The sequence below is a fragment of the Nannobrachium achirus genome, assembly GCF_963921795.1.
Source record: "Nannobrachium achirus genome assembly, chromosome: 3".
NCBI lineage: Eukaryota > Metazoa > Chordata > Actinopteri > Myctophiformes > Myctophidae > Nannobrachium > Nannobrachium achirus.
Genome location: NC_137812.1, coordinates 38,931,553 through 38,958,227, shown reverse-complemented (window position 1 = coordinate 38,958,227; position 26,675 = coordinate 38,931,553). Strand labels below are relative to the sequence as shown.

Sequence of the window (26,675 nt, the reverse complement as noted above, 5' to 3'; positions counted from 1 at the left end):
CTATTTTCAAATGTTTTCTCTACATTTTATTCATAAGAAATTGTGGAAATTGGAAAAAGTACAAAAAAGTAAAAAGTTTCTACTATTGGTAGATAAATAAATAAAATAAATAAATAAAACGTTTGTGCTTTTACTTGAGTACATTTTAATTCCGAACTTCTACTTAGCAGCAGAGTATTTCCACATTGCAGAAGCATTGATACTTTTACATGAGTAAATAAGAATTTGAGTAGCTACTTTTTCCACCACTGTGTTCATTAGTAAGGAACGGCTCCCTACTGCGAACCGGATCCCATCGTTAATTTTAAAGAGCCGTTCAAAAGACTCGATTCGTTCGCCAACGTCCCACTTCTAGCAGCGAGTAAAGTGACAAGTGTCTTTCACCTGGATCTAATGTGTGATAGTGGGGGACCTTTTTTTTTACTACTTTATTCACATATTAACGACGAGTTTATCCCTTGTTATAATAACAGAGGCAACGGGCGCGTTTGTAGACACGCCTTCCGTCATTACGAATGAAGAAAGAAGAGCAAAAGCAGCAGCTAGCGTTCAGTTAGCAGCCAGCTAGCTCTGTTAGCTTCAGGACTGACAACAAAACCTTACGGAGAGCTTACTGGATGTCACACACACATCACATCACATCACATAAACACATCACATACACACGCACATGTGTGTGTAGTATTCACATAAACAACTCAACGCACGTTAGCCAGCCCCGCTAACATCAACTCAACGGAAAACTAAAAGTTAAGTGCATCCACCCAGCCATCCATCATCTGGTGAAAAGAAGAGGTGGTGTAAGGTCAGGTGAGGAAAAACACAGTCATGTTTAATAGCGTTACAGTCATGTTAGTGTAACAGTAATGTTCATTTACCCCTAGGCCTAGTGTAGTATGTTGCACTGTAATGTTCATGCTCATGTCATGCAAACTGTTCACAATACTAAATACTTACGAGCTAATGCTCATAACTTACAGCAGTGGTTCTCACGCTTTGAAATGTGAAGGTCTCCCCTTAACTTTGACAGTGTACAAATGGACCCATTTGTACACTGTCAAAGTTACAGACTTGTAAGGGTCTAGACTCCCATAAAGGAACCTAGAGAGTCCCTGTCTGAAATCCACTTTGAGAACCACTGCCTTACAGTAGTGGTTCTCAAGCCTTTTCAAAGGACCCCCACTGCCCACATAATTATGTATTCATCTGCGGACCCCAATGCCCAATCTGAAAATATTTTGTGCCAGAGACCCCATACAAAATTAATGTTGTTATATTCCAAATTTGTCAAGATTATTATAATTTGTTTTATTTTTCCAAATAGACAATGTATGTAGTTGAAGTTGTTGTTCAACTGGTTTTGATGCTCTATTAACATGTTTTGCTGGGGACCCCCTGGAACCCCCCCAAGTACCCCTGGGGGTCCCTGGACCCCACTTTGAGAACCACTGTCTTACAGTAATCTTTTCCACATAACAACTCAAAGATATATTAATGACATAGTTCAATATTGAAAATGGGTGGTTCTCCCCTTTAATATGTTGCCATAATGTTAATGTTCATACAGACTAACATTCTTGTTAATAGCTAAGCCACTTTTGTTCAAGTGTTTGTTTGTCAAATGTGTCTGATACTCCTTTTGCCATAAGCTAGTATGAGTTGTTTTAGCAATTAAACAAAAGCCATTTCAGCTGGGAAGCAGCCAGATAGTTTGTGTGTTTTTGTCCGTATTTGCACTGTACGGTACTGTACATCCATCTAACATGATGTGAGTTGTTATTACATTACAGCTGGAGATTTATTGAGTGTGACTCTATTGTAGAAAAATGTATTGTGGCAATGCTGAACATGCGTGTAAGTGTATCATATGCCAAGCCAGCTGCCTTGATTTTCATTTGCGGTTGACCCACAGGCATACTGTTCAGGTCTAAGATAATATTGTCCCACTTTGTGTGGAAAAATTGTGCACGTTTGTACTGCTTTTCACCCTCCCTTATCCGTCTTTGTCTTCCCATTTAGTTAATTTTGTGTGTAATTGTTTGCAAATATTACATTAAACTATTAAATGCTATAACAACATTATGTGATATGACAGTGACTAAAATATGACCAAAGAGAAAGGTCAGGCCATTTATTTCTATTTTCTATATAAGAAGAATATATTTTGATGTATTTAATATAATAATGTTTGGCTCACTATAATCACTATATTATCCTCTTAGCCAAATTACTGTACTGTAAAGTGTTTCACTGGAGTTTTGCTGCTCTACAGCTGCTGCAGCATTGCTTGAATGTTTTTGTGTTTGAGTTAGAGAGAGAGAGAGAGAGAGAGAGAGAGAGAGAGAGAGAGAGAGAGAGAGAGAGAGAGAGAGAGAGAGAGAGAGAGAGAGAGAGAGAGAGAGAGGCCTGTAGGGCAAAGACAGGCACAGAACACGAGGGATGTGTTGCCATGGTGATGAGATGAAAGGCGGACCGGGGAGGTTGGAGAGAGTGTTGATAAAGACACAGAGGGAGTGTTAGGTTTACTTATCAAACAGTAGGGCGGTTGTTAATCGTGTGAGGAGTGGAAGAGAAGCAGAGGCTATTACTCAGAACACTGTAATTGAGATGGGGGATTAATGTCTCATTTTGTATAGCACAGAATTCCTATTTTAATCAGCCTGGTTCCTTGTGTTTGGTTTTGATTGAGACAGCATCACATTTTGATGGTAAGGACTCTGAGAAATCATTCGTGTTGATTAGACAGACATCCACTGTAGAACCTGAAATGTTCATTGCTACCATGTCACCACCACCTGTGTGTGTGTGTGTGTGTGTGTGCGTGCGTGCGTGCGAGTGCGTGTTAAGGGCCGGGCACAAGGCAGGGTGTTGTATCGTTAGCAACAGCTCTGGTCACTTAGAACAAAAGCTCTGCTGTTGAAGAATCATGTGATGGGGTGTGTGTGTATGTGTGTGTTTGAGTCAATGTGTGTGTGTGTGTGTGTGTGTGTGTGAGTGTGATTGTGAGTGTGTGTGTGTTCTACCCTTGTCATGTGATCTGGGGGCAGGGCTGGGGCTGTGAAGTGCTGAGTCGCTCTGAGAGGTTCCTTCCACGACCACATGGAACAGACAGAGAGACACGGTAGCATACAGACAGAGGCGTTAAGATGGATGGAACAGAGAAAGGTGACATGCCAGACAGATGGGATGAGAGAGTGAGAAAGAGAGAGAGGGACAAGTCTCGACTCGGAAGCATTCTCTGTCTACTGAACAGCCAGACTCTTGCATTTCTGTCATTCTTTCACTCTCCGCCTCTCTTCCATCCACTATTGTGGATTTTTAAACGGCAACCAAATGGAAGATGGAAGTCTACTTTGTGGATGTCACAGGCTCTTGATGGACAAGGCAGGTTTGGAAGGATCCTCTTGTGTTGGGGATTCCATGGAGGGAAAGCTGGCCTGTCGGAATGAATCTGCAGTATTCTGAGCGGTCATGAGACTGTGAGTCATTCACCGGTCGGAGTCATGATGGCTGTGTTGGAGTTGTGCGTCCCTTCCTTTTTGACCCCGGTAAGGTTAGAGTTACAGGCTGCTTCAGTTCAGTGTGTCCATTATTGATAAGCGTCAACGCAATCACTGGCGGCGCTTGGCCTCTTCGTTGCCGGGTTCTTCCTCTTGGAATCTGTAAAGTGGAACTAACTGTAAAAGTTGCTTGAGAGTTGTAAATGAAACTGAAAATGTCCAAAGTTTATTGTGAATGTTTAACTGCTTTCGTATTTCCAAGCTTTGCTTAACTTGTCAGCCACACACATGCAGTGTTCTAGTAGGTCCTGTAATACCAGTTTGTATGTATAACTTGCAAGTCTGGTTTTCAAGTAACAAAAGTTAAAAGATCCTGTTCTTGTGTTGTTGACCCATTTCTGTGTTCTTCGTGAACTATGCATAAGAATTCTAGGGGGATTGAATAAGTGTGTGTGTGTGTGTGTTCAGGGGTAAGTTGTTATTAAGATGAATCGAGTTAGTTGATTATAAAAAAGAAAAAAGCTAGATTCGTTGATATATACGAAAAGCTACTACTTGGCTATTTGATCAACCTGGTTATTGGTTCTAAATGCCAGGTTTGATATATTTTTGGTTAATTGTCCAGCCCTAGGCTATATATCATTATCTAGACGGGATACTAATTAAATAAATGAACATAATGAGAGAGAAAACATTTGCCCGCCATTAAGATGTTTAGAGAGGGATAGGTCAGACAATAGCAAGATTAGTAATTGACTGCCCCAAACCGATTAAAAAGGTTGGAATAGGAAGATCTAGTTGCACGACAGAATCGCTCGTTTACCAGTAATGTTAAAATGTTTTGGGCACTGCCACGTCTGCTGCAAGGTGCATTGAGTGATACTGTTTCTCTCTCTCTCACAAAGACGCACGCACGCGCGCGCACTCTCTCACTCACACACACACACACACACACACACACACACACACACACACACACACACACACACACACACACACACACACACACACACAACTGTTGTATTTGAAGCAGTCAAACAAAGCTGATAATGTAAGAGCAGAAAGAGAGGAAGTTGGCTGTATTTTCCTATGGTAGTGTACTTACTGTTAGTTTATTGTTTATTTTTTTGTAACTACAGTAGCTTCGGAAAATACAGTTCACTCAATGTTATGCTGCTAGCCCATTTAGACATGTTGCTACTAGCTATACGTTGATATAAGTTTCATGCAGGGAGCACGTCTGTCATTTTAGATGTTGCTGTATACTATAGTATACTATATAGTATTTATGTATCTCTGTAGCAGACACTAGCCTGGAAAGCAAATGGAACTGCCAGTGCAAAAAAGAAGGGAAAACAAACAATTGCGACCAAAGGTCGCAGTTTACCATGAGAAATATCACAGCTTGTCCGTGTGTAGACGTGTGTGTACACGTTCTACAGTCTATGGGTTGGTTCCCTTGACACATCACTGACATCACAGGTGATATCACAGGTGATAACACCTATGTAAAAGTCCATATATGGGTATTCCCCAGAATCCCTTTTATGCCCATATATGAAGATCCCTGATGTCATAGATATATATCACTGGCCAGATGGCCAAGACATGGCCCATATCTGTGTGGCTGGTTCAGATAAGGCATACAATGTATGCATGCATGGACACATAAAAGATATTGTATGTTGTGATGTCATGGGAACCACTCTAACAGAATCCCTTTTATGCCCATATATGGAGATCCCTGATGTCATCAATATTAAGCCCATATCTAACATGACTTCATATGGGAATGCCCATATATGAAGGATGACAGCCCATATCTGTGCGGCTGGTTCAGACAGGGATCTCCCTGTATGGGCATAAAAGGGATGTTCTATATACAGTACATGGATCCCCATATACTGTATGGGTAAATGGTCCGATTAACATCACTGGCCAGATATCCAAGAATTGGCACGACCTGGCGAGGTTGCATGTCGCCCTGAGGAGTCTTACTAGTAATAATAGCCCTCAGCAGATTTGGTCTGGTTCCATGCCATGACAGGCTAGACTGACATGATCAAGATGAGAAACAAAGTTTCGGCTATCAGCCTTCTTCAGTGTATCTGAAAAAAAAGAAAAAAAAGAAGCAACTCTTGCCATCGTGTGCGATCCATCCTCCTATGAATACATGTTGATCTAAAAGGACACTGCACCAGTCAAGTCAGAGCGCGGTGGTAACCAAAAAGTCTAGACTGACATGATGAAATAAAAAGCATTTGAGAGCATACAGCGTACTGGAAATTACATCCATTCATATAATTCATTAATAATCATAAAAAATCAATTGAATAACACAGCAAAACAATATAAATACTATAAATCTCTTGTCCTTTTTTCCAATAATTCTATATATATATATATGTTTTTAAATATAAATTAAATTTGTATGTAGACACGCAGTCTTCTTTTGGAACTGTACAGGCAGTGTGACGGGCACTGTTTAGACAATGTTAAAGAAATGGATGAAAAAAAAAAGAAAGATAGATAGATACCTTTATTATCCCAAGGGGGAAAATTTGTTGCCCAGAGGCAGCACAGCAGTATAAGGTTAACAAAGTTACAGAGAAGTATGAAAAAGATAAAAAGAAAAAACAAGAACAGAGTACAGTAAGTACAGTAAGAGCAAGGTACAACAGGAAAGGGAACGAATAATATATATACATAAAGTGTCTTAAAGCACGACTATCAAAATAATACAGTGCCCAAATCAAAGTGACCATAGGAGGCTAGCTGTCAGTGTGGGAGGATATGCCTGACATTGGGGTTGACAAATACCTTATGTCCACACTGAAACTCTGAAGTGACCTTTCATCTTCCAAATGGAGTGTACAGTTCATAGATCAATGTCTTCTTTGTTATGTTGTTGAATAATTTAACTTGGGAGCTCCATTGACTTTGATTCCATTGTCTGTACCAGGGGGCACCAGCTCCAGCCTAGCCTCGGAAACCCCAGGCTTTTATAAGTACCAAGTGAGGACATATTTCATTGGCAGTTAGCCGCATCGGATTCATAAAAAATGCACAATAGTCAACAACATTCAATGGACCAGAAAATGCTTGGGTTTACATTTACTTTATCTCAGAACTGAGCGAATTGTATCCAAAGTTTCACATTATGGTAAAATGTATGGGTGCATGCAACCTTTTGTGCTCTCCCGACATGACGGCACATCCACATTTTAAGAGGATGAAAAGGATAATCTGCTTCCTTCAAGTTGCTGCAGAATAGCAGGAGTTGGGACCCAGATAGATTGTGTTTCAGCGTTCTTTTATCTATTCTATTCAAATTACAGGGTTGGATTATTGAATCGGGATGTAGTGTGTTTGTGCAAGTCAGAGCAACAGGACTCCACAACTCTGCAGCGGGCCTATTATATGACATGAATGCAGATTGATGCAGATTTGATTCAGAACAGGTTTGGTGTACAGTATTTGTACAATGCCTCAAGAAGATAATATGTCAAAGGAGGGCAACCTGTCTGTATCTTTCTGTGGGAGGATGTAAGATTCTATATTTTATCACTATAAAAACACTCAAGATCATTATATTGTGGTGAATTTGCATTATTGGGATAATCACTCTCTCACTCTCTAGTCTAGGCCACAAGGCTAGCAGTAGGCCTACTGTTTGATGACAGAAAAATGCCAGGGGGACCTTGTGATTACATTTAAAGATTATTGTTTACGGTGAGCTAACCTCGCTCTGTTACCTGTGTACACTGCCAGAAGGCCAAAGAAATGCCTCCACAAAAAAAATGTCTCGGATTATGTCAGCCATATTGTTTTGGTGTCAGCGATGTAAACAATACTAGTCTGTATGCTCTTATCCTCCCCCTATCATGGAGAGTGGCCTTGAGTAGGATAGGGCCCATTTGTTATTTACAACTGTTGCTATGGCTGTAGCTGTCCCTCTTCCATTGGATACTGTACACTGCACGCTCATGTGTGTGACAGAGTTGGCTTCCTGTTGGAGCTCCAGCTTCCTGTCTTGGCAGACAGTTACTTCCTGCAGGCCAATGTCATGGAGTGAAGATATGAAGGGTTGTTTGGGGGGGTTAAAATAACTTGAACGAGGCCTTGGATTTGAGCAATAGGTTTACTACAGGACAACAAGGGAGGTTGTTGTATTGTCTAATTAAAAAGGAAGCTTAGAAGGTTGGAGAAATACAGCTATTACATTTCTTTCTCACAGTTCATTTGAAGCATCTTACCATTTGTTTTGCTGTTGAGGAATCAGAAGCCTACAAAAAGGAATGTCAATAAGATAAATGATGTCCACGACAATCATTATCTTAGCTTCATGCGGCATGGGCTTTCACTGTCAATGATATGCAGAATGAATGTGCAATTTGGTTGTCCCTCCTGTCTGGGGTTTCAATCAACAGTTGATCAAACTAATAAATGTAATCAATTATAAAAATAAATGATAATCGAAATACCGATATTATTGCCGATATTTTTCCCTGACACCATTGTACGACAAAGTATCAAACAGAGCTTAAATAGCTTAAAATAGAATAATTGATCTAGTTGACTATAAAAAAATTAAAGCACATTTTTCCTGTTGATTCGTTTACATTACATTTTTTTGGTCGCTAAAACGTATCAACTGTTGAATCCCTACTCCCGTCCTTTCTTTAGGGTAGACTGCTTACTGAGGAGGTGGAACCGCTCCCCCTCCCCTCCACCACAGAGTCGCTGTGGCGAGGCCCTGGCTGTGAGTGCTGCTCCCAGAGGAGCATGAGTCATGACGTCGGTGGTTCTGGTTGACAGCGGGGGCTCAGTGGTGGAATATGTCACCGCTGAGGAGGACTCAGGCCAGGTGACTGACACACACACACACACACACACACACACACACACACACACACACACACACACACACACACACACACACACACACACACACACTTGCTCATGGCAGTCATCACTTGCTCATGGCAGTCATTGTCGATGATGACTTCATATCTCAAAATTTGGGTGTACACCGAAATTTAGGGAAGTCTCGACATTTATCATTTCAACTTGACTTTGACGTTGGCGTAGAGTAGGATCAAATCTCACGTCAAGTCCAGAGGTGGTGTAAGTCCAGAGGTGGTGTAGGATTCATCCTACACCACTTTGTTCCATTGTAGACGTGCGGAGCAGCATTGTCTAACTATTTGACAGGCAATGGACACATGTATCCACTCGAAAATGTATATCCAACACAATAATAAATAATCCTGTGAAAATATAACATTTTATAAAAGCATATTATAGCCAGCTACATCATGGACATGCACACCGATTTTATTTCCAAGTTACAATGACAAGCAATTAAAATCTAGCAACATGGCAGCAATCTACTGTTAACTCTTCTAGTGCCAAAACCGAATAAATTCGGTTTATTAAAACGTATTAAGGAGTGCCAAAACCGAATAAATTCGTTTTTTTTTTTTTTTGAAAAAAAAATTTTTTTTTAATTTTTTTTTTGATTTTTTTTTTTTGGACCCCATCAAAACTAGTGAACATGATTTCAATCGCGATTTTGCATGTTCCAACCCCATACAACCCCATCTAACATACAGGGCAGCCATTTTTGTTTACATAACAACATAACATAATGGCTATTATCTCAAGAATGCCTGAACGGAATCGGATTTTTTTGTTTGAAAGCTGTGAACAAACTGCACAAAACCACAACAATGCAATCCAGGATTGCATTGGATTTTTTAGAGCTCATTCTTCTCTGTTTTTTTCCCATGCATGAGGTGTGCAAGGTTTAATTGTGGCTAAATTGCCGAAAATAGATCTTCTAAAATGCTTGGTAGCCAATAGCTAACTTCAAGCTAACTTCATCCTCTTCCTGTAAATGCACAAAGGAAAGTGTTCTGGCAAGTCATGGCTCCAGGGCTTGGGCATGCATTACCAGCATATCTCTATTATTCTCTGGCCACTGGGATGCCCTCTAGTGGTGATAGGCTGGCATTAAATGAGTTAAGTGCTTTAACAGTCTAAATCTTAAGATTGCAGACCTGGCTCAGAACAAGCACATTATAGCCTACGAACGCATGCGAGAGCATTTTCAGGACCAGCGCGGCGCCGCTGTGATCTTACATTACCGTGAGGCGTGAGCCTCCAATTTATACAGTGACGCGAGTCCTTTTAAATATGGATAAAACCCGAAGGTCCAAACCTGGCTGTGCCCAGCCCAGCGCATGCACGCTGCGGATGATTTATTTGGGGGTCCACGACCACGGCCCACCGGGGAGAAGACCAGCCTGTGCGGGAACGGTACATGATTGCAAGTTCAAGCACTCAAACGCGCATTGCGCTCGTCGCCGAAATTGGGTTAAATTAATATCCAAAACTTAACCGTGGGGTCTCTCAATTTATACAGTAGCTATACTGTACACTATGCTGGAGTTAATGATGAAACCCGGCGTGGCGAGTGTGCGAGTTCATGGCCATGGGATGCTTGTAAGTAACCAAATGAACGCGCTCTATTTGCGCACGGCACGGCACGGGTAGGCTATGGTTTAAATTAATATTCAAAAGTATTTGTGGCAGTGACTTGTGTCATTCATGTCGGCTGCAGTGCTATAGCCTCGTCAAAGATTGTACCGTTGGTTAATCCCACATTCCCACTGTCAAAGACTGCTGTGTAAACCAAAATGCTGCTGTTCCAAGTAGCCTATAGTTGCGTGAGTGGGTGTGTGTGTGCGTGCGTGCGTTATGTGTGTGTGGTCTGTGTGAGACGCGGACATGGTAGTGAACTTGAAGCGTGCGGAGTAAACTCTCTTCTATTGGCTTTCCTCTCGTTGTTAGGTCGTATTCAGGTTGTTCTAGTCGTAAAATCGGGGCGTTTCAAGAATAATTAAGGGTGTGTTATTTAAATTTCAGCCTGCGCATTTATCAACGCTGGGATCAAATGTACGCCAGGTGTGTCTGTTTAGGACGTGTTCGTAAATGCCACGCAAACATTGCCCTACGCAAAATTTTGTGAAAAAAATAGACCAGTTTTTACACTCCATTGATAAATGAGGGCCACTCACTCTCTCTCACACACACACACACACACACACACAAACACACACACACACACACACACACACACACACACACACACACACTGATTAAACTGTACCTTTGCACTAAATAATGCCTTCTCTCCTTCATCCCCCACCCCTTTACCCTCTTTACCAATACCTCATTCCGCCGTCGTCTCGCACATCGTCCTCCCCCCGCCACTCTGCGCGGCTCTCCCCGGCAGGAAGGAGAGTGTGATGTGGACTTAGAGTTAGAGGGGGAGGCAGAGGGGGAGTGTGAGGCTGAGGATGCCTATGAGGACTTGCAAGATGGAGAGGAGGTGGAGGAGTACGCACCGGTGATCGTAGACGAGGTACCCAGCACCAGCTTCTCCGCCCAGGTGTTGGTGTTTGATGATGAGGCATACCTGGTTCAGGATGTGGGCGACGAACAGGAAGTGGAGACCCAGGCAGAGGCAGGTGAGCGGGAATATCCTTCTTTTAATTCTATTCTATTCTTTTAATATGTCCCTGTACCTGCTGTGTTATGTAGTTTATCTTGGCTGGTACTGAACTTGTGACATTTATGGTTCATGCTCTGCTGAGATCCACAGTTCTGAGAGCAATGGATCTGTGAAGCTCTGGTACATGCTCATCCAGCAGATAAACACCTCGCATAAGTGAGACTGAGAGTGAAGGGCCATTCGCAACAAGCACTAAAACTATAAAGATATAGTTTTAAAAAGCGTTCTAATTCCAGACCTGCCAACCTTGGGATTTTTTTTTTGAGTACACAGCGCCTGCAGGACCCACGCCGCAAATGTTGCGGTTTTCCAGCACGAAAAGCACACTGCGTATATTTTGGGGGGTCCCACATACCTTTTTGGGTGGGACCTTTACAGTTATGTTAAAGAAATTTCACACCAGAAATGTAGCACATTACATTAATAATGGAGGCAAGATGTTATAACAACCTTTTAAATAAAAATGCCATTTGGTCCAGAGAAAAAGTAATATTACCAGACAAAACAGTAATGTTGCATTGGCAATATTGTTGACAAAATAACATATACTAACTGCACTCAGAGTTAGTTAACAATAGACTAGCAAAACAGTCTATCACCAGTGACTTTATGAATGAACATACATCAATATAATCATGTTATTCAAATTGCAAAATAGCTTTTCATTGTCAAGTAGGCTATTTACATAAACATGTGTCTTTGTTAAACATTATTAATTGAGCAGCCTAATTAAAATCACATTTCTGTGCATGATTTGCATGAAGTTGAAAGTTTCAACTCATGTAGGTTTCTATTCCATTCATTAATTGATATATAGGCCTACATAATGTAGGCTACATTGTGTATAGATCACATACAGCCTAATCTGTATATTCATTCATATAGGCTACAGGCTACTCATTGTTGATAGACCATTAATGTCTTCATATATTCACAGGTGATATAGCAAAACGCTCCCAAGTATAACACAGGCTTCATACACAACAAGCATCGGCAGGTTAGCTACTCAGTACTCACCCCACGGAGCTTTATAAATCTAATATCGCCGACGCCGTTATGTCTGAGCGATAGTCTGTCGCTATGAGACCAAAAGCAAACGCGTGATTTCTAAACCCACCAGGATTGAGTTAAGACCCGCCTCGCGGAAACGCGAGGACTTCCAGGAGTGGCTGAAATCCCTGCCTGACACACATGGAGGGTGGATAAAGTCAGAGGCATGAAGACTTGTACTTGAGAAAAGCCTGCATTTGCACAATGCACAGCTATTAATTTCTCACTACAGTGCTCAAAATAAACAGTGCTAAAAAAACTTGAAACTGACTGTGCTTAATAAAGGGAAAACTTTGTAACTTTGCTAAAGAGAAAAACGTACTGAGAAAGCTATTAATTTGTCACTACTGTGCTCAAAATAAAAACTCTTACTGATTACCAGTTAAATTGTTATGGTTTGGATATGGCTTTGGGCCTATTATGCTGCGTGTATTATTGTAATGGATCAGTAGGTAGTAGGTACTTTGCACTTGAGCGAGCAGCACTAACGTTCATGGGCACTTTCATACTTAAGATTATCAAGAGGAGGCGGGTCTTAAATCAATCCTGGTGGGTTTAGGAATCACGCAAAGCAAACAGACTCCGCGGCTCCGCCATTCAATTCTTCTGCCGAAAAAAACGAGCATAACTTCCGTTCTAGTGCTCCCCAGCGCCATGCGCCCCATTCACACACCATTCATGTGGTGCCTGGGAGGAACTACAATTCAATTCAAAGGAGCTTTATTGGCATGAGAAAATATACGTTTACATTGCCAAAGCAGGGAGCAAAACATTTCCACCTCAGTCTGAGCCACAACACATGTGCGCTAAATCGCGTAGTAATGAGAGTAATTAGCGTACATGCGTAGAGAGAGTTAAAAATGCGTGCTTTGTACGCAAAATGCGTGCAGGTTGGCAGGTCTGTAATTCAAATGGATAGTTATAGTTAGGGATGGCCAAATGGAGATTTTTTCTTAACCGATAACCGAAAGGCCTTATCAGTTAATTAACCGTTAACCGTTAAGGAAATGTGTTCAAAAATGCGCTATTTTTGCGATTTAAAAAAAAAGGAAAATACACCCGTTTTTCCCCATAATAAAGTGCCATATTTACACATTACAAACAATAAAACTAGGAGAAACAAGAATACAAATGTTTTCTAAAAGAAATGTGTTTTTGCAAAGAAACCGTGGGATTGAAATTGATCAATCTGTAATGTGATGCGCTTTCGCCAGGCACGTGCGCACATACAGCAAAGGGGGCTGGAGCCCTTAACTTTTATCAACAGAATTGTCCACCAAAAGGCCCTTCAGCCCATGCCTCTCTAACATTCTGTGCACTGACTGCACTCCCTGGCTATCGCCTAACAAAACAGCCACAGCGAGATGCTCGCATGTAGAGCAATAACTTTCAATCGTATGACATTTGGAATGGTTGAATCGGCTAAACGTGATGTCCATTTCATTCATTTTCTTCTCTCTCGACCGTGTTTTGTGTGTGCTGATGCAGCGATCATTGAATTTGCGACTCTGAGCTGTGAGCATAGGCGCCGGAGCAGTGTCCGTTTGGTCCGGACTGTCCCCCCACTTTTCATGCTATCGACCTATTTTTCTTTATTTTTGTCTGTCTTTTTTTCCCCAATCGGCGCTGTGGTCCCAACGTTCCCATTGTGTTGCTGGAGTCGCGACCGGCGACCCTCTAGACATGCTAATTGCAAGTATCTGTGCCAAACATGTTGAACCGGTTCTAATTACTCAAGCCAAGGCTTACATTTTGAACATGGGATTTCTAAAAGAGTATTTCTACTTTTACTTAAGGAAAACATGTGAGTACTTTTTTCATCACTGACGGCCTTGCTGATCGTGCCTCGATCGGCTTGCTCACTCTCAGTGCGATGCAGCAGCAGAGCAGTTGAGTTCTAACTTCATCTAACTTTCACTATAGGCTACAGTAAGCTGGAATTTTCCTTACTTTATTAACTTAAACTTTTATAATTTATTTTCTTGAAAATACATTGAGCGCAGAGCCCTCATTTTCAATGATGCAGAGATTGCAGAAGGCATATAGGCTTATAATTAATATTGAAATAAGAACAGCAGGATAACAAGTAGACTATTGTGAAATTTACATTTGAAAGTTGAATTAAATGATTTATCCGGATCCTTTAGGCCTACATTGTCATCTAACAACACATTAAAGTGCTTATAAAGTCCGAGCTGATGTGTACGTTTGATTACGGTCATGACGTCACCGGCTGGCCACGCCCACAACATCGCCCCCTCACTATTTTACCCCTGCCGGCGCCCCTGGCTGTGAGCTGTGTTATTTTCGCATATCCTAGGCTACTCTGTAACCAAGACGACTTTAGCGTTCCTCACCTCGTCAACATGTAACATTAGAAAGTTGTGTTTTAAGCTCTTCTTAACGGGATTCAATGTGACGGGGGTCTGTTTTGTAAAATCCAATCGACGACGGAGCATTTGTTGAACAAGTCAGCGTGTACGACTCCAAAATCAAGCAGCGTCGCAGACTCGCAGTTGCGTGAATGCATGTTACACAGACATTGGTGTCCCAGAAATGTGTGACCACAGCGCGTATAGTTGCATGGTTGATGACTTGATGTTGCGTAGATATTGGTGTACGGGGCTTTTGGTGTGACACATGGGTTGATTTCCTTTTTCTTTTATTTTTTATCGGTCAAAATTGACCGTTAGTGCTTACCGGTAACCAATTTCTTATCGGTTTAACGGTAACGGTTAACCGTTGGCCATCCCTTTATAGTACTTGTGAGGCAGAGGATTGGGAAGGCTATCAGCTGACCAACTTTTATACTTGTTTTTGTTTTAACAACTGCAAAGGACCTTATATTCATACCAGCAATTTGGGGCGTCCGGTGGCCTACTGGTCAAGGCGCATACCACATAGGCATGGTTGCCGCAGCGTCGCCGGTTCGATTCCCAATCCGGACGACCTTTGCCGCATGTTACTCCCCATCTCTCTCTCTCTCCCCATTTCCTGTCAGTCTACTGTATACTATCAATAAAGGCATAAAAGCAAAAAAAAATAATAATAATAATAACAGCAATTGATGCACTTGCCACAAACAATAACGCACATAACACTGACCTTCATGAAATAAATTATTAATTGAAAATCTAGGTATGCTGAGATCTTTTTCAGCAACCGCCCCTACACACACACACACACACACACACACACACACACACACACACACACACACACACACACACACACACATTAAAACCTGGGTACTGGCCATTACAACCACAGTATTATACTTAGCAATCAGGTGTTCCTCAGTAGTGTTGGTGAGAGGATGGGTTGTGGCGATTCGCTACTCAGCTTTTTCCTGCCGGTCCGGGGGATCGAACCGTGAACCTTTCGGTCACAACAATCTCCTCTAACCTTTAGGCCACCCCCCAATAATGCAATTATTAATCGGAGCATGTTGGCACAGTAGTAGTACAACTTAACTCGCCTAAGTGACGTTCTGTCTGTCTGTCTGTCTATTGACCTCAGATCTCTGCTCCGTTTCAGTAACCTTAACCTATCCAATGTTTTACTGACACAATAATACCAAAATTGAGGCATATCTGTATCCTTATCTGGTATTGGAACTATACTGTCTGACCTCAACTGCAAGCAATGCAACGGGTTATGTGACCAGCTAAGAGCATCAGCGGATGTGAAATGAGAGAGAGGGCCCCATCTTTCCTTGCCCCTTATGCCTAAACCTTTTTTTTTGTTCCCATACATTTTTAAATAGTTTAAATAGCCGATCTACATCAACATATGCTCATGGCGGCTATTTGAACTTTTAAGAAATGTTTTTCAAAATAGTAAGAAATGTCTAAAACCTTTAGGCATAAGGGGTAAGATAGGGCCCATAATACCCCCTGCCCCATGTTAGTGCTGCCCAGCTAGTGAGAACTTCTCTTACCAGTTTCGCACCAAGTATAATTGAAATGCAAAAGAAAAAGGAGTGCAGAGGGAACAAACTGGGTCCATCTTGCTGTGAAGCAAGTTTCAGAGAACAAGAAATTGGTTCTGGGCCTAAAAGCTGCCTAGAGCTTACATAATAATGATGTCTGTTTGTTCATGACTAATGAATCCATTAGTATGAAGGGTTATATATAATGTAGAATTTTCATGAACAAAGAGTTATGGAAATTAATTATGCCGGTTTTCACACTGTTATGATTAATTACAGATGAAACTTTCCCTGTTACATATGTCTGATTATTTTTCTATCTATCTATCTATCCATATCTATTTGTATAGATATATATTTATATAGATATAGATATATAGGGTTAGGGTTAGGGTATATTTTATTTTATTGCATACATTTCATGAAAATAAAAAAATAAATCATGGAGTCTGTTGCCTCCATATGTGCCAGAGGGTAGACACTGCCACCTTGTGGAAACCCTTGCATATTAAATACTCATTACTGAACAGTCACTGTATTGTGTAAAATGAATTCCTACTCAGAATTATGTAGATAGAGATGGTTTAACATTTTGAAATATTTAACTTAACAGAAATGTATTTAAAATACAATATAAATATTTGTAATAATTGTGTATAACTTGGATTCAAATACTGCAAAACTCCTGCTGTTCCAGGTGCAGGTGTTATAGTTTAAGTCGAGACCAGTTTAACGCGAGACGGCATCAGTCTTCGTCCTAGTAACAGGCTGAGGAGACCGTGCCATTGCTGAAAAATATGGATTTACACATTCCGAAGAGCTTCCTATGGATAGATAACACTTGGAGCAAGAAGGGAGCACCTTATATTTTGCATTTGTGCATGTTTAGAGCAGTAAGGGGATCAAATGGGCTCACCGACCGGCCATGGGCTAAGTTAATAAATAAATAAATAAATACAACATGCACAAATGCAAAATATAAGGTGCTCCAAGTGTAATCTATCCATCAGGAAGCTCTCCGGAATGTGTAAATCCATAGACGGGTTTCTGGTCCACGTCACACTGATGGGTCGGTACCAAAATTAGCCAATACATAGAAACCATGCAGCGCTCCCCAAAACAACAGGTTTGGGGATTGGTGGGAATTGATTACATGATACATTCAGCTGTGCATTTAGTCTCAATGTTTGTAAACAAGAAACCGGTCTATATTTTTCAGCGATGGCACGGTCTCCTCAGCCTGTTACTAGGACGACGACTGGTCTCGAGTTAAACTGGTCTCGACTTAAACGATGTTGTACTAGAATGTATTTGTTTTGCTTAATCTGTATTAAGCCATACATTATACATATACTGTATCAAGTGAGTTGGACCCAATTATGGAATGTAGACTATACATAATTAGTTATTGGTTTAATGGTTTTAATTTTATGCTATTACTTTTTTCTGTCAAATTTGTCTTGGATATTTGTTATGCACAATTATCTATCAGTTCTGAATTAACTAAGTATATTAATTATTTGACAAATATAAATTAAATTACTCAAATAAATTAACTTGATGCAATTAACAATTAACTTGATACATACAGCACACTAAATTTAAATTTGCAATGCAATTCTGGTTACGAAAATTGCCACTACACTTTACGAATCACTGTTTTTTTTCCCACTAAAAGAGCTAAATAATGAGAGCGTCTGTCTGAATTTTTAGTTTAAAACAATTACACAAGTACAAATATAACATTCGCCAGGTAGACTGGCGAATGTGGGCTAGGCTGGCGAGTCGTTCTCTTCCTGTGTTTTTGTTGACGTCCTTTCTACGCAAGAGCCCGGAGGATTTCCTGTGTGTAGCAGCGGAAGCATAATATGTCCGCCGCTGTTGTGTGTGTGAGAGCTTGAATTTGAGGAGCTTTCCTTTAAGCGGCGGAGTGATCTGAACTAGTAGCTCCCTATGCAATTCAGTCAATGTGAATCTGCAGCAAGGGGGAGAACATGGCGACTTCACTGCATGAGGGGCCCGCAAATCAACTCGATCTGCTCATCAGAGCAGGTAACGCACCGGAACGTACGAACCACCGCGATTCGGGAGGAATCGATTGCCGCGTCCCGGGTGTTTTTCCGCGGGGGGTCCGCCGTGGCCCGGTCCGCTAAAGTAGTTTAGTGAAGTAATGGAGGGCAATCAGGAAGTGATCACCTTGGTAGCAACCTGCATGGCGTCGCTACACGGCTTTCTACAAATCCGATTTAAAATGTTTAAAAGTTCCGTTGGGCTCGCGAGGCTGCAGGTTCAGGTGCTATTCTGCATGAAGTGTGATCTGCATAATGCAATAGTCATGTCCCGCGTCGGTGTTTTCCAAGATAACGGTTCGCAGCTCGGCTCTGCCGAACCAGGAAGTGTACAGATGTTGTCTTTCCTACGTCTTTGCCACGCTGTCTGTGTCGGAAGGACATGTGGATGTATTTTTATCAACAAGATTCCGCAGTGCGATGTCAAACAAATCACGTTACTTTTACTATTAATCAGTATTAATGGTCGTTATTAGTTGTATTGTTTTCCCTATGGTGTCATTGATTTCTTTCCGCCGTTAGGATTAATATCCAAGTAGCATTACTATTCATGCATGAATATGCATGAATAACAACTCGGGAACAGCCCTCGTATTGACTTGTGCTTTTACGCGTCACGTAGTTGTGGATGTGAATTTCAGATGTTTGGCATTTGGATGTGTTTGTGTTGTGTCAGGTTACATGTGTGTTGTAAGTAAGCCCGGTGCGGCTTGGACGTGGGACGGACGGCCTGGCTGGCAGCCTCTTTCTCTCCCATGAAGGGAGTTGTTGGAACTGGAAGGAAGAAGCGTTTCAGCTTTCGATGTATCGACCAGCACTTTGACGTTTAGTCGATTTCACGTGGCTTGGGTTATTTATATAATTGATATAGTGGTTTTATATTGCCTGTGCGTGTTCTTAACCCCATTTTCTTTCTCTTTTACTGTGTTAATGCAGTTTTCCAGTCTTTCTTTTTTATTTTTTATTGCCGAAGTCGATGGCGGAAGCATTGTTATGCGTACGGGCGGGTGCTTGTTTGATTGACGGGTATTAATAGTCCAATGACGGGCTTAAGGTGTTAGAAGCGCTGCCTGGGACCTATCAGAGTTCACCGGGGGTTGGCCCGGATCGGCGAATCAGCCAATAATGCACGGGGCGGGTGTTGAGTGACGGGAGGGGATTTGTATTTGTCTTCGAAGAGAACTGGAGGGAAAGGATCGAGTGTAAACACGGAAGTCAAAAGAGACGGCACTACTTTTTGCCCGTCTTTCTGCTATCCTTGGTACTAGATTCTTTACTTTATTATCCCTCAGTTTTATTGATGCAGGAGAGGGAGAATGCCAATGAACATCTTGAACATATTGTATATTTAAATTCATAATTACCCCCAACAGTATAATTATTATACGGTACTATAATAAAAATGCATAGTATTTATATATATATATATATAGGCCTATTTACTATATATAGGTCAATACAATCTGAAACTCTGACCTTTCGCCCTTTAGTGTGCTTGCTACAGCACTGCCTGGTATCAAGGGCAACTCGGCAGCCTATAGGTTCTTTGCTCTGGTGTCTTCTAGTGTGACATAGTGTTTGTATGGTGGTCGCTGAATGAGTGGGATAGTCTAAAGATAGACCTCTCCTCTTCCCTATGTTATGCCTGTTGCCTCTGTCTGATAGCCAAACATGGACAGAGTAGGGTGTAACAGGATCTAATGTCTACCACCAGTGATTGACAGCAACAGCAGATGCCCAGCGTGCCAAATGGCCTGCGTAGCATTTTCTCTATTCTCTCTGTTCAGTCGGTTGACTGAATACTATTTTGGTTTTAAAAGTAGTGAATATAATACATTCCATTCTGATTAATTGCATCCAACCTTTTCTTGACACAGCTGGTCACTTCCTCTAGGATAAAAGCGTAAATGTATGCTCAATAGATGCTTCTCTTGTCTGGCCCTGACAGTTTATATCTGATGTTGTCGAACAGCTGTAGGCTAAGTTCACACTTTTTCCCTGACAACATGGAGCCAATGAGATGCTTCATTGGCTCCAACTTTTAGACTAGTTTTTGTTACGGCTTGGATGCAGAATTTGTCCCCAAACTCCCCACATGTTTGATGTTTTGCAATGTTTCTATTAACTGAACCAACACCACACACATTAATTTAATATTAACATTCAAAAGAATGACACCATTCAAAATGTGTAATTCTGTTGTAAGAAAGTATAACTTTCTTCTCAATCTGTCTCATTGATTGTTTGCTTTTGAAACAAGAATTAAACTGATTGCTAGGGGGCGCCAAATGACCTGTTCCTGTGTGCTGATGTTTGCTTTGTTACTGTTAGTGGAGGTGTGAAAGAAACGGGCCTGTGAAATGTTTTATTTATAATTTTGGTGTAAATGCGTTCTAAACTGTTTCTCATTTGAACCAGAGTATCAGTGTTTTTGATTGTCCCATCACTCCCATGTTGATTTGTGTGTTGTTCCTTCAGTGGAGGCTTCTGTTCATGGCACCAGTATGCATTGCTCTGACAAGACCATCGAGGCTGCGGAGGCTCTATTACACATGGACTCACGCAGTCCAGGTATAGTCTAACAATTATAATACTGACACTAGTAACGTAATAATTATAGTAGTCTTTAAAGTCAGATTAATGATAATAATAATCAAATGTTAAGTATTAAAAAAATATATATTTATTTTTGCTGCTTCAGATGTGTTTGTTCCACCTTGCGTCTCGACGCCGGACTTCCTACATGCGGCAATGCGCCCAGACGTGATGACTGAGACGGTGGTGGAGGTGTCAACAGAGGACTGCTGTGAGGAGGATGAGGAGATGATGGTCACACTGATGGAGGAACCTGAAGCCGAGCCCGACCATGAGCCCATCAAGAAGAAGAAAGGTATGCAGGAGAAGAGTGGCTCCAGTTTTTGTTTACTGGGTTGTTGATTAAATGCTTCCTGTGCAAATTGGTGGAAAATCTGGGAACTGCAAAAATGGAGAGAGAGACAGAGACAGACCTTTATTATCCCAAGGGGGAAAATCAGTCACCCAGAGGCAGCACTGCAGTTTAAGGATAACAAAGTTACAGAGAAGTATGAAAAAGAAAAAGTACTGTTGTCGACAGTGTAAAAAAAAGTCACAATAAAAGAAGAATATATACATAAAGGGTAAAAAAGCTTTTTTAAACATAAAGCACAACTTAACAATGCCGTGCCAAACAAAAGTGTTCATAACAGTCGATGCTACTCAGTGCTACACAAGTATCTCATTTCCATGTCAAACACAGCAATAGTACTCAATACTACCAACACAACCCAATGGTGCAGGGCCAAACAATAAGTGTCCGTTTGTCAGTGCAAATAAAACATGAGAAAGTGTGAGAGATGATATAAACACATAACCGAAGACACACTGAACTAACAAGCTGGATCATCACTCATCAGGAGGTTGAAACTATATTGCCAGCTAGAAACTGACCCAGGCCCATAGCAAAAACCAGTAGCTCAACAGTAGTGCCTTTATGGCAACCTATTGGCACCATCTAGTGGTTTACTTACAGTCATGATTCCTGGATGGACCAGGGTTCAGTTAGGTTCTTGTAAAGGAGCGCTTGTTTTTGGTGGAGATACCAGAGGCATGCATGCAGTCTCACACGACCTTGAGCCACGTGAGACACTTCCGAGCGAGTCGCTGCGTCGAGCGTTGCGATGGTCGAATGAGCAGACTCAGCACCTTCCGAGTTATGTCACAATATGGACAGAATAGTAAATCTTCATCTCTCTGACTTTCGGCACCTCTGCGCGGTCCAGGTGAACACAAGGGAGCGCTCCCTACCTCCGGTTCAGCCAATCAGAAGCTTCCGTGGGGCGGGTCTTATCTGTACCCTGGTGAAGTGAAGATACACGCACTTGCAGCCCATGGGCTAAGTCTGTCACTCATGCTCATCAGCCTTGATTTGTCTCACTTGTAGCTGGACGAAAGCCAAAGACACACCAGTCAGCAGTGTCCAATGGCTCGCCAGATGTGGCCATCAAGAAGAAGCCCAGAGAAGGAAAAGGTATAGAGCACATTCACCATTAGACTCTTTATTTTCTCATGACAAACCAGTGTATAACGAGTAGATAAAAACACATAATAATTGTAATGGTTATTAAAGGGATATACAAGCAGTATACACAGTTACATCCTCAGTGTGTATTTTATCCATTTAGAATAAAAATCCATTTGGCTACATTACGCTGAAGATTTATTTTACTGTTTACTAAAGTAGTGTGTTTGTGTTTTCCAGCCGGTAGCACTACATACCTGTGGGAGTTCCTACTGGACCTCCTCCAGGACAAGAACACTTGTCCCAGGTACATCAAGTGGACCCAGAGAGAGAAGGGCATCTTCAAACTGGTTGACTCCAAGGCTGTGTCCAAGCTGTGGGGCAAACACAAGAACAAGCCTGACATGAACTATGAGACAATGGGACGGGCTCTCAGGTGAGAACAAGATTTCATTTTCGTTATTCTCCATATCCATTCTGTGACTTTTATTTTAGTTGCAGCATTTTTCAAAGTGGGGATTCTACAGAGAGGATTTAAAGAATAGAAATAATACTATAAAAGATCTAACATTGTAAAGATGTGCTGCCAACTGCTCTCCCCCTCCTGTCCACCAGGTATTACTACCAGCGTGGCATCTTGGCTAAGGTAGAAGGCCAGAGACTGGTCTACCAGTTCAAAGAGATGCCCAAAAACATTGTCATCATTGACGATGACAAAGCAGATGTCCCCAGCCCTGACGACCTGATGGTCTCAGAGACTGCCATCTCCTACGAGCGAGTGCCGCCACCATCAGACATGCTGCTCCAAGTGTCTGAGATGACACACTCCAAGAGGCCCAACATCCTGAGGGGCGGCGGGAACAGAACCCCCAAAGGCAACAAGCCAGTGGTAGGAGGTGGCACAGTGATGTCAGCAGGGATGCCGAGGATTGTGACCGTTTCTGCTGCGCCAGATGGGAGCCATACGCCGCATTCTCACACAACCATCATCTCCACAGCCTCTGGGCCCAGGTTAGACAAATTTACAGTATATAAATACAATACATGGATTAGGCCCTGGTGTGAACAGCAAACTGTACATTATGATGTGATATCGATGGCTAACCGCATTTCCTGGTTTGCAGGACAGTACGTGTCGCTATGCAAGTGCCAGTAGTCATGACAACATCACTGGGCCAAAAGATCTCCACAGTCGCCATGCCGCAGGCAACACACAGCCACGCAACACTCCTTGCCAACACCTCCCCCATCAACACGGCAAGTCAAAGTGGCACCGGCAACTCCCAGCAGAAGGTGTATAAAATATTGATCGGTTCATGGCTTTGCTCAGAGTAATGTCCAATCTTGATCAATATTCAGATAATACACTGTTGGCTGTCTTTAAATACTTGTATTTCCCCAGGTTGTAATCCAGACCATCCCCACCATGGTCCCTGCCACAGCAGAGAATGGAGACAAGATCACTGTCCAGCTGGCCAAGATCATCACCATCCCTGCTCACCAGTTGGCTCAGTGTCAGCTCCAGACCACTACAGGTGCAGCCGGCTCCGCCAAGCCCAGGTTTGGGACATCCCCAGCAGGCATTAGCCTGCTTGGAGGGCCCCTGACGGTCAGGGCCCTGGCCCCGGGAACACAGGTGATGAGACTGGCTGTGCCGGCTCATCAGCAACAGCAGACCAAACAGACTCTGGTGGTGTCACAGCCAGGCTGCGGGCCCGGAGTGGTTACAGCAACCTCAGCCAATCAGACCGTGACCAGGCAACCTCATATCATCAGTGGCATCTTCAAGGGCTCAGAGCTGCTGATAGGTGGGATGGCACCCTCAGCTGGGGCCGGGGCAGAGAGTGTGAAAGCGGCTACCGTCCAGGTCCAAGCTGTCCAAGTGCCCGTGTCAATGACACTCCAGCAGAGCCAACCACAGCTCCAAACTGTACAAATCCAGAGCCGTTCAGATACAGTGGTAGCTAACAGATCAGCGGAGAGTGAGGTCATACCTGTCCTCAAAACTGAGGAGCCCGTCATCATCAAAATTGAGGAGCCAGAGTGTTGAAACATGCAGAAGTTAGTTTGTATGTGTGTGTGTGGACACACACACTCCTATACCCATGTTAGCCTCCACCTCTATGTTGGAGAGGCTTAGTTTGTACAGCCTTGATGTCAAGTTTTCCTTTTATTCTAACCAGCAACAGTCTGATAGACTTTAAAGACTTCTAAAGTCCCCTTCTTTTAAGCCCCTTCATCTGACACCCTTCCGAACAGAACCTCGCTGAACTCAAACTCACAGAAGAGCCTCTTGTGACAGAACCGTAATGCACACATAGCTTCAGTCATACAGATCCCTGCCACATACTCTGAAATGACTGCTTCAGAAGAACTAAAGGGACCAACCTTGAATCACTACATTCTTATCCTCCCAATAGAGCGCCGTCACTGACTCGCACTTTTCAAAATGGACAACTTTGGGGTGAAAAGAACTTATCTGAAACACTACAGAACAAGGCAAATCATTAGAACCAACCAAAATGTGAACTGACAAATAAATAAAATGTAAAAAAAAAAAAAGATATATATATGAATTTGGGATGCAAGGAAGCATAGCTTTTTGTATAAAACATTGTTTCATTTTTAAACCAGCAACTTGTTTCTGACTATCACTGTGCAGATCTAGGTATTGCCGGTGGCCGGTGCTATTCGAATCCTACATGTCAAGAAAACATAATCATGAGGAGAAAGTGGAGCTGGCAACGAGTTAACATATGAAAAGGGACTTGTGTGTGTATATATAAATATATATCTACTATACAGTTTATGGAGCTAAATATAACACAACAGCCTTAGATTTTAAGTTTTACTTAATTTTTTCCTGTAATGTCTGTACAGTTAAGCTGATATTTTTGTTTTGATACCTTGTACCAAGCACAGTATTATTGAAAATAGGGCATCTCTACTCATGTTTGTATTGTAGTTTCCTTGCCTCGCTTATTGAACCCTTAAATTGTCATTTGAATCTAATCTCATAGATCTTAGGATCTGGAGTTTTTCCTCATCAAGTTGTTATGAGAAATTCCAGGCATCTGAATGTCAGATTTATTTCACAAGTGAAGGCTTGGTTGACATTTCTTACACCTCCTTTCCCTTTTCCCCCTGAAGTGTGCTCTCTTCACGATCTTAAATGGGCTGACTGCATACAGAAGTAACAGAATGCATGTCTGAGCACATGCATGCAGCAATGTCCCTTTTTGAGTCCATTTAAGATTATGGATGCATGTAAACTTAAAACACTTTCAACCTCGCGTCTGTATTTTGGGTATGTCATAGGAAATTTGTTTGCAAAAATAGCATATCTGCCAGCTCTATGTGCACAATGCGACGTGAGTGTGTAGAGGGGCTGTTTTCACCACACAACATCATTCGATAAAGTAAAAATACGGTTTATTTAGAATGAAAATTATGCAAGCCTGTAGTTACCACTTCATTTTAATTATGACATTGTTACTGTCACTGTGGGTTTGAACTCCCATTTCTTGTGAATAGTAACGAGTCAATTGACTGGTAAAGACAATTTTGACTTTGCTCATACATTTCCTTTTACACTTTGCTTTTTCTTGGTAATCTAAAAAGAGGAATATATAGGTTTGTGTTCAGACTGAACTGTTTGTATATTCAACATTTGAAGTATATTCTATTTTGTTGTACTCTTGTTTCAAAGTGTATTCGAGTAGATTTTACCGAAATATAAAATGACATTTGAAACCTAATGACTGTTCTTCCTATTACTTCAAGAAATGTTTGTTCATAACCCAAACCAGGGTAGTAAAGTATGCTCTCTGAAAACAATGGCAGATAGTCAAGCCTCTGATCCCAGATTGGACACACAATATTGTAATACATTAATTACACAGCTCATTTCTCAAACTGGCAAGTCAATCTCGTCAATGTTTCATTGATCCCTAAAGAAAAGCATAGTTGAGATGAGACTTAATTAATATAAATGGCAACTATTTCATATAGGTTAATTCTCTTTAATTATTTAATTAATTGAATGAGGTTGCAATCCACCACTGCCTTCAAATAACTACATCAATTAACCCCAAGCTAATAATTGTGTTTAATGGTAAAGGATCTATCCAATACTGTTAGTTTTTACAATACTACCTAACATGAAATGGATTATGCCTCAACAGGAAGGAAGAACATATAATACTGTATTAAAAAATCCAGCTGTTCAGGCCACTACAGTTTCATCAAAAGAAGCACTAAACTGCAATCTCACTACACTATTGTGCTTTGTTTAGCACAGAATTCTGAACACTGTCCCGTCGACTGCTTGTTGTGGAGGTTCTAATCTTAACCAGGAGGGAATCCCAGACATTTATGGCCAGTTCACAGCTGTGCAAACATGTTGCGGACCTAACTAAGAACTACTGTCTAGATCATAACCTGTGAACTCACGATTTCATGTTCACAATAAATCCCACAAACCCTGCATCAAAACAATTCTGTGAAT

At 41.7% G+C, this 26,675-nt stretch overlaps 1 protein-coding gene across 4 annotated transcripts; it reads left to right on the top strand.

Annotated features, from left to right (window-relative positions):
* The first annotated feature begins 365 nt into the window (after positions 1-365).
* On the top strand, positions 366-25,808 carry LOC308281065 (ETS-related transcription factor Elf-2-like). 4 transcript variants are annotated; one of them, XM_080721146.1, is made up of 10 exons: positions 366-810; positions 8,192-8,367; positions 10,801-11,035; positions 20,608-20,700; positions 20,831-21,019; positions 22,091-22,177; positions 22,409-22,604; positions 22,784-23,179; positions 23,293-23,461; positions 23,571-25,808. In XM_080721146.1, exons 2-10 carry the CDS (start codon positions 8,293-8,295, stop codon positions 24,216-24,218), a joined length of 2,088 nt encoding a protein of 695 aa, XP_080577272.1. In that variant the 5' UTR covers positions 366-810; positions 8,192-8,292; the 3' UTR covers positions 24,219-25,808. The 4 variants fall into 4 exon arrangements, with proteins under 4 accessions (XP_080577272.1, XP_080577273.1, XP_080577271.1 ...); XM_080721147.1 differs by having other exon boundaries at positions 8,187-8,367; positions 23,293-23,425; XM_080721145.1 differs by having other exon boundaries at positions 8,187-8,367.
* The last annotated feature ends 867 nt before the right edge of the window (positions 25,809-26,675 follow it).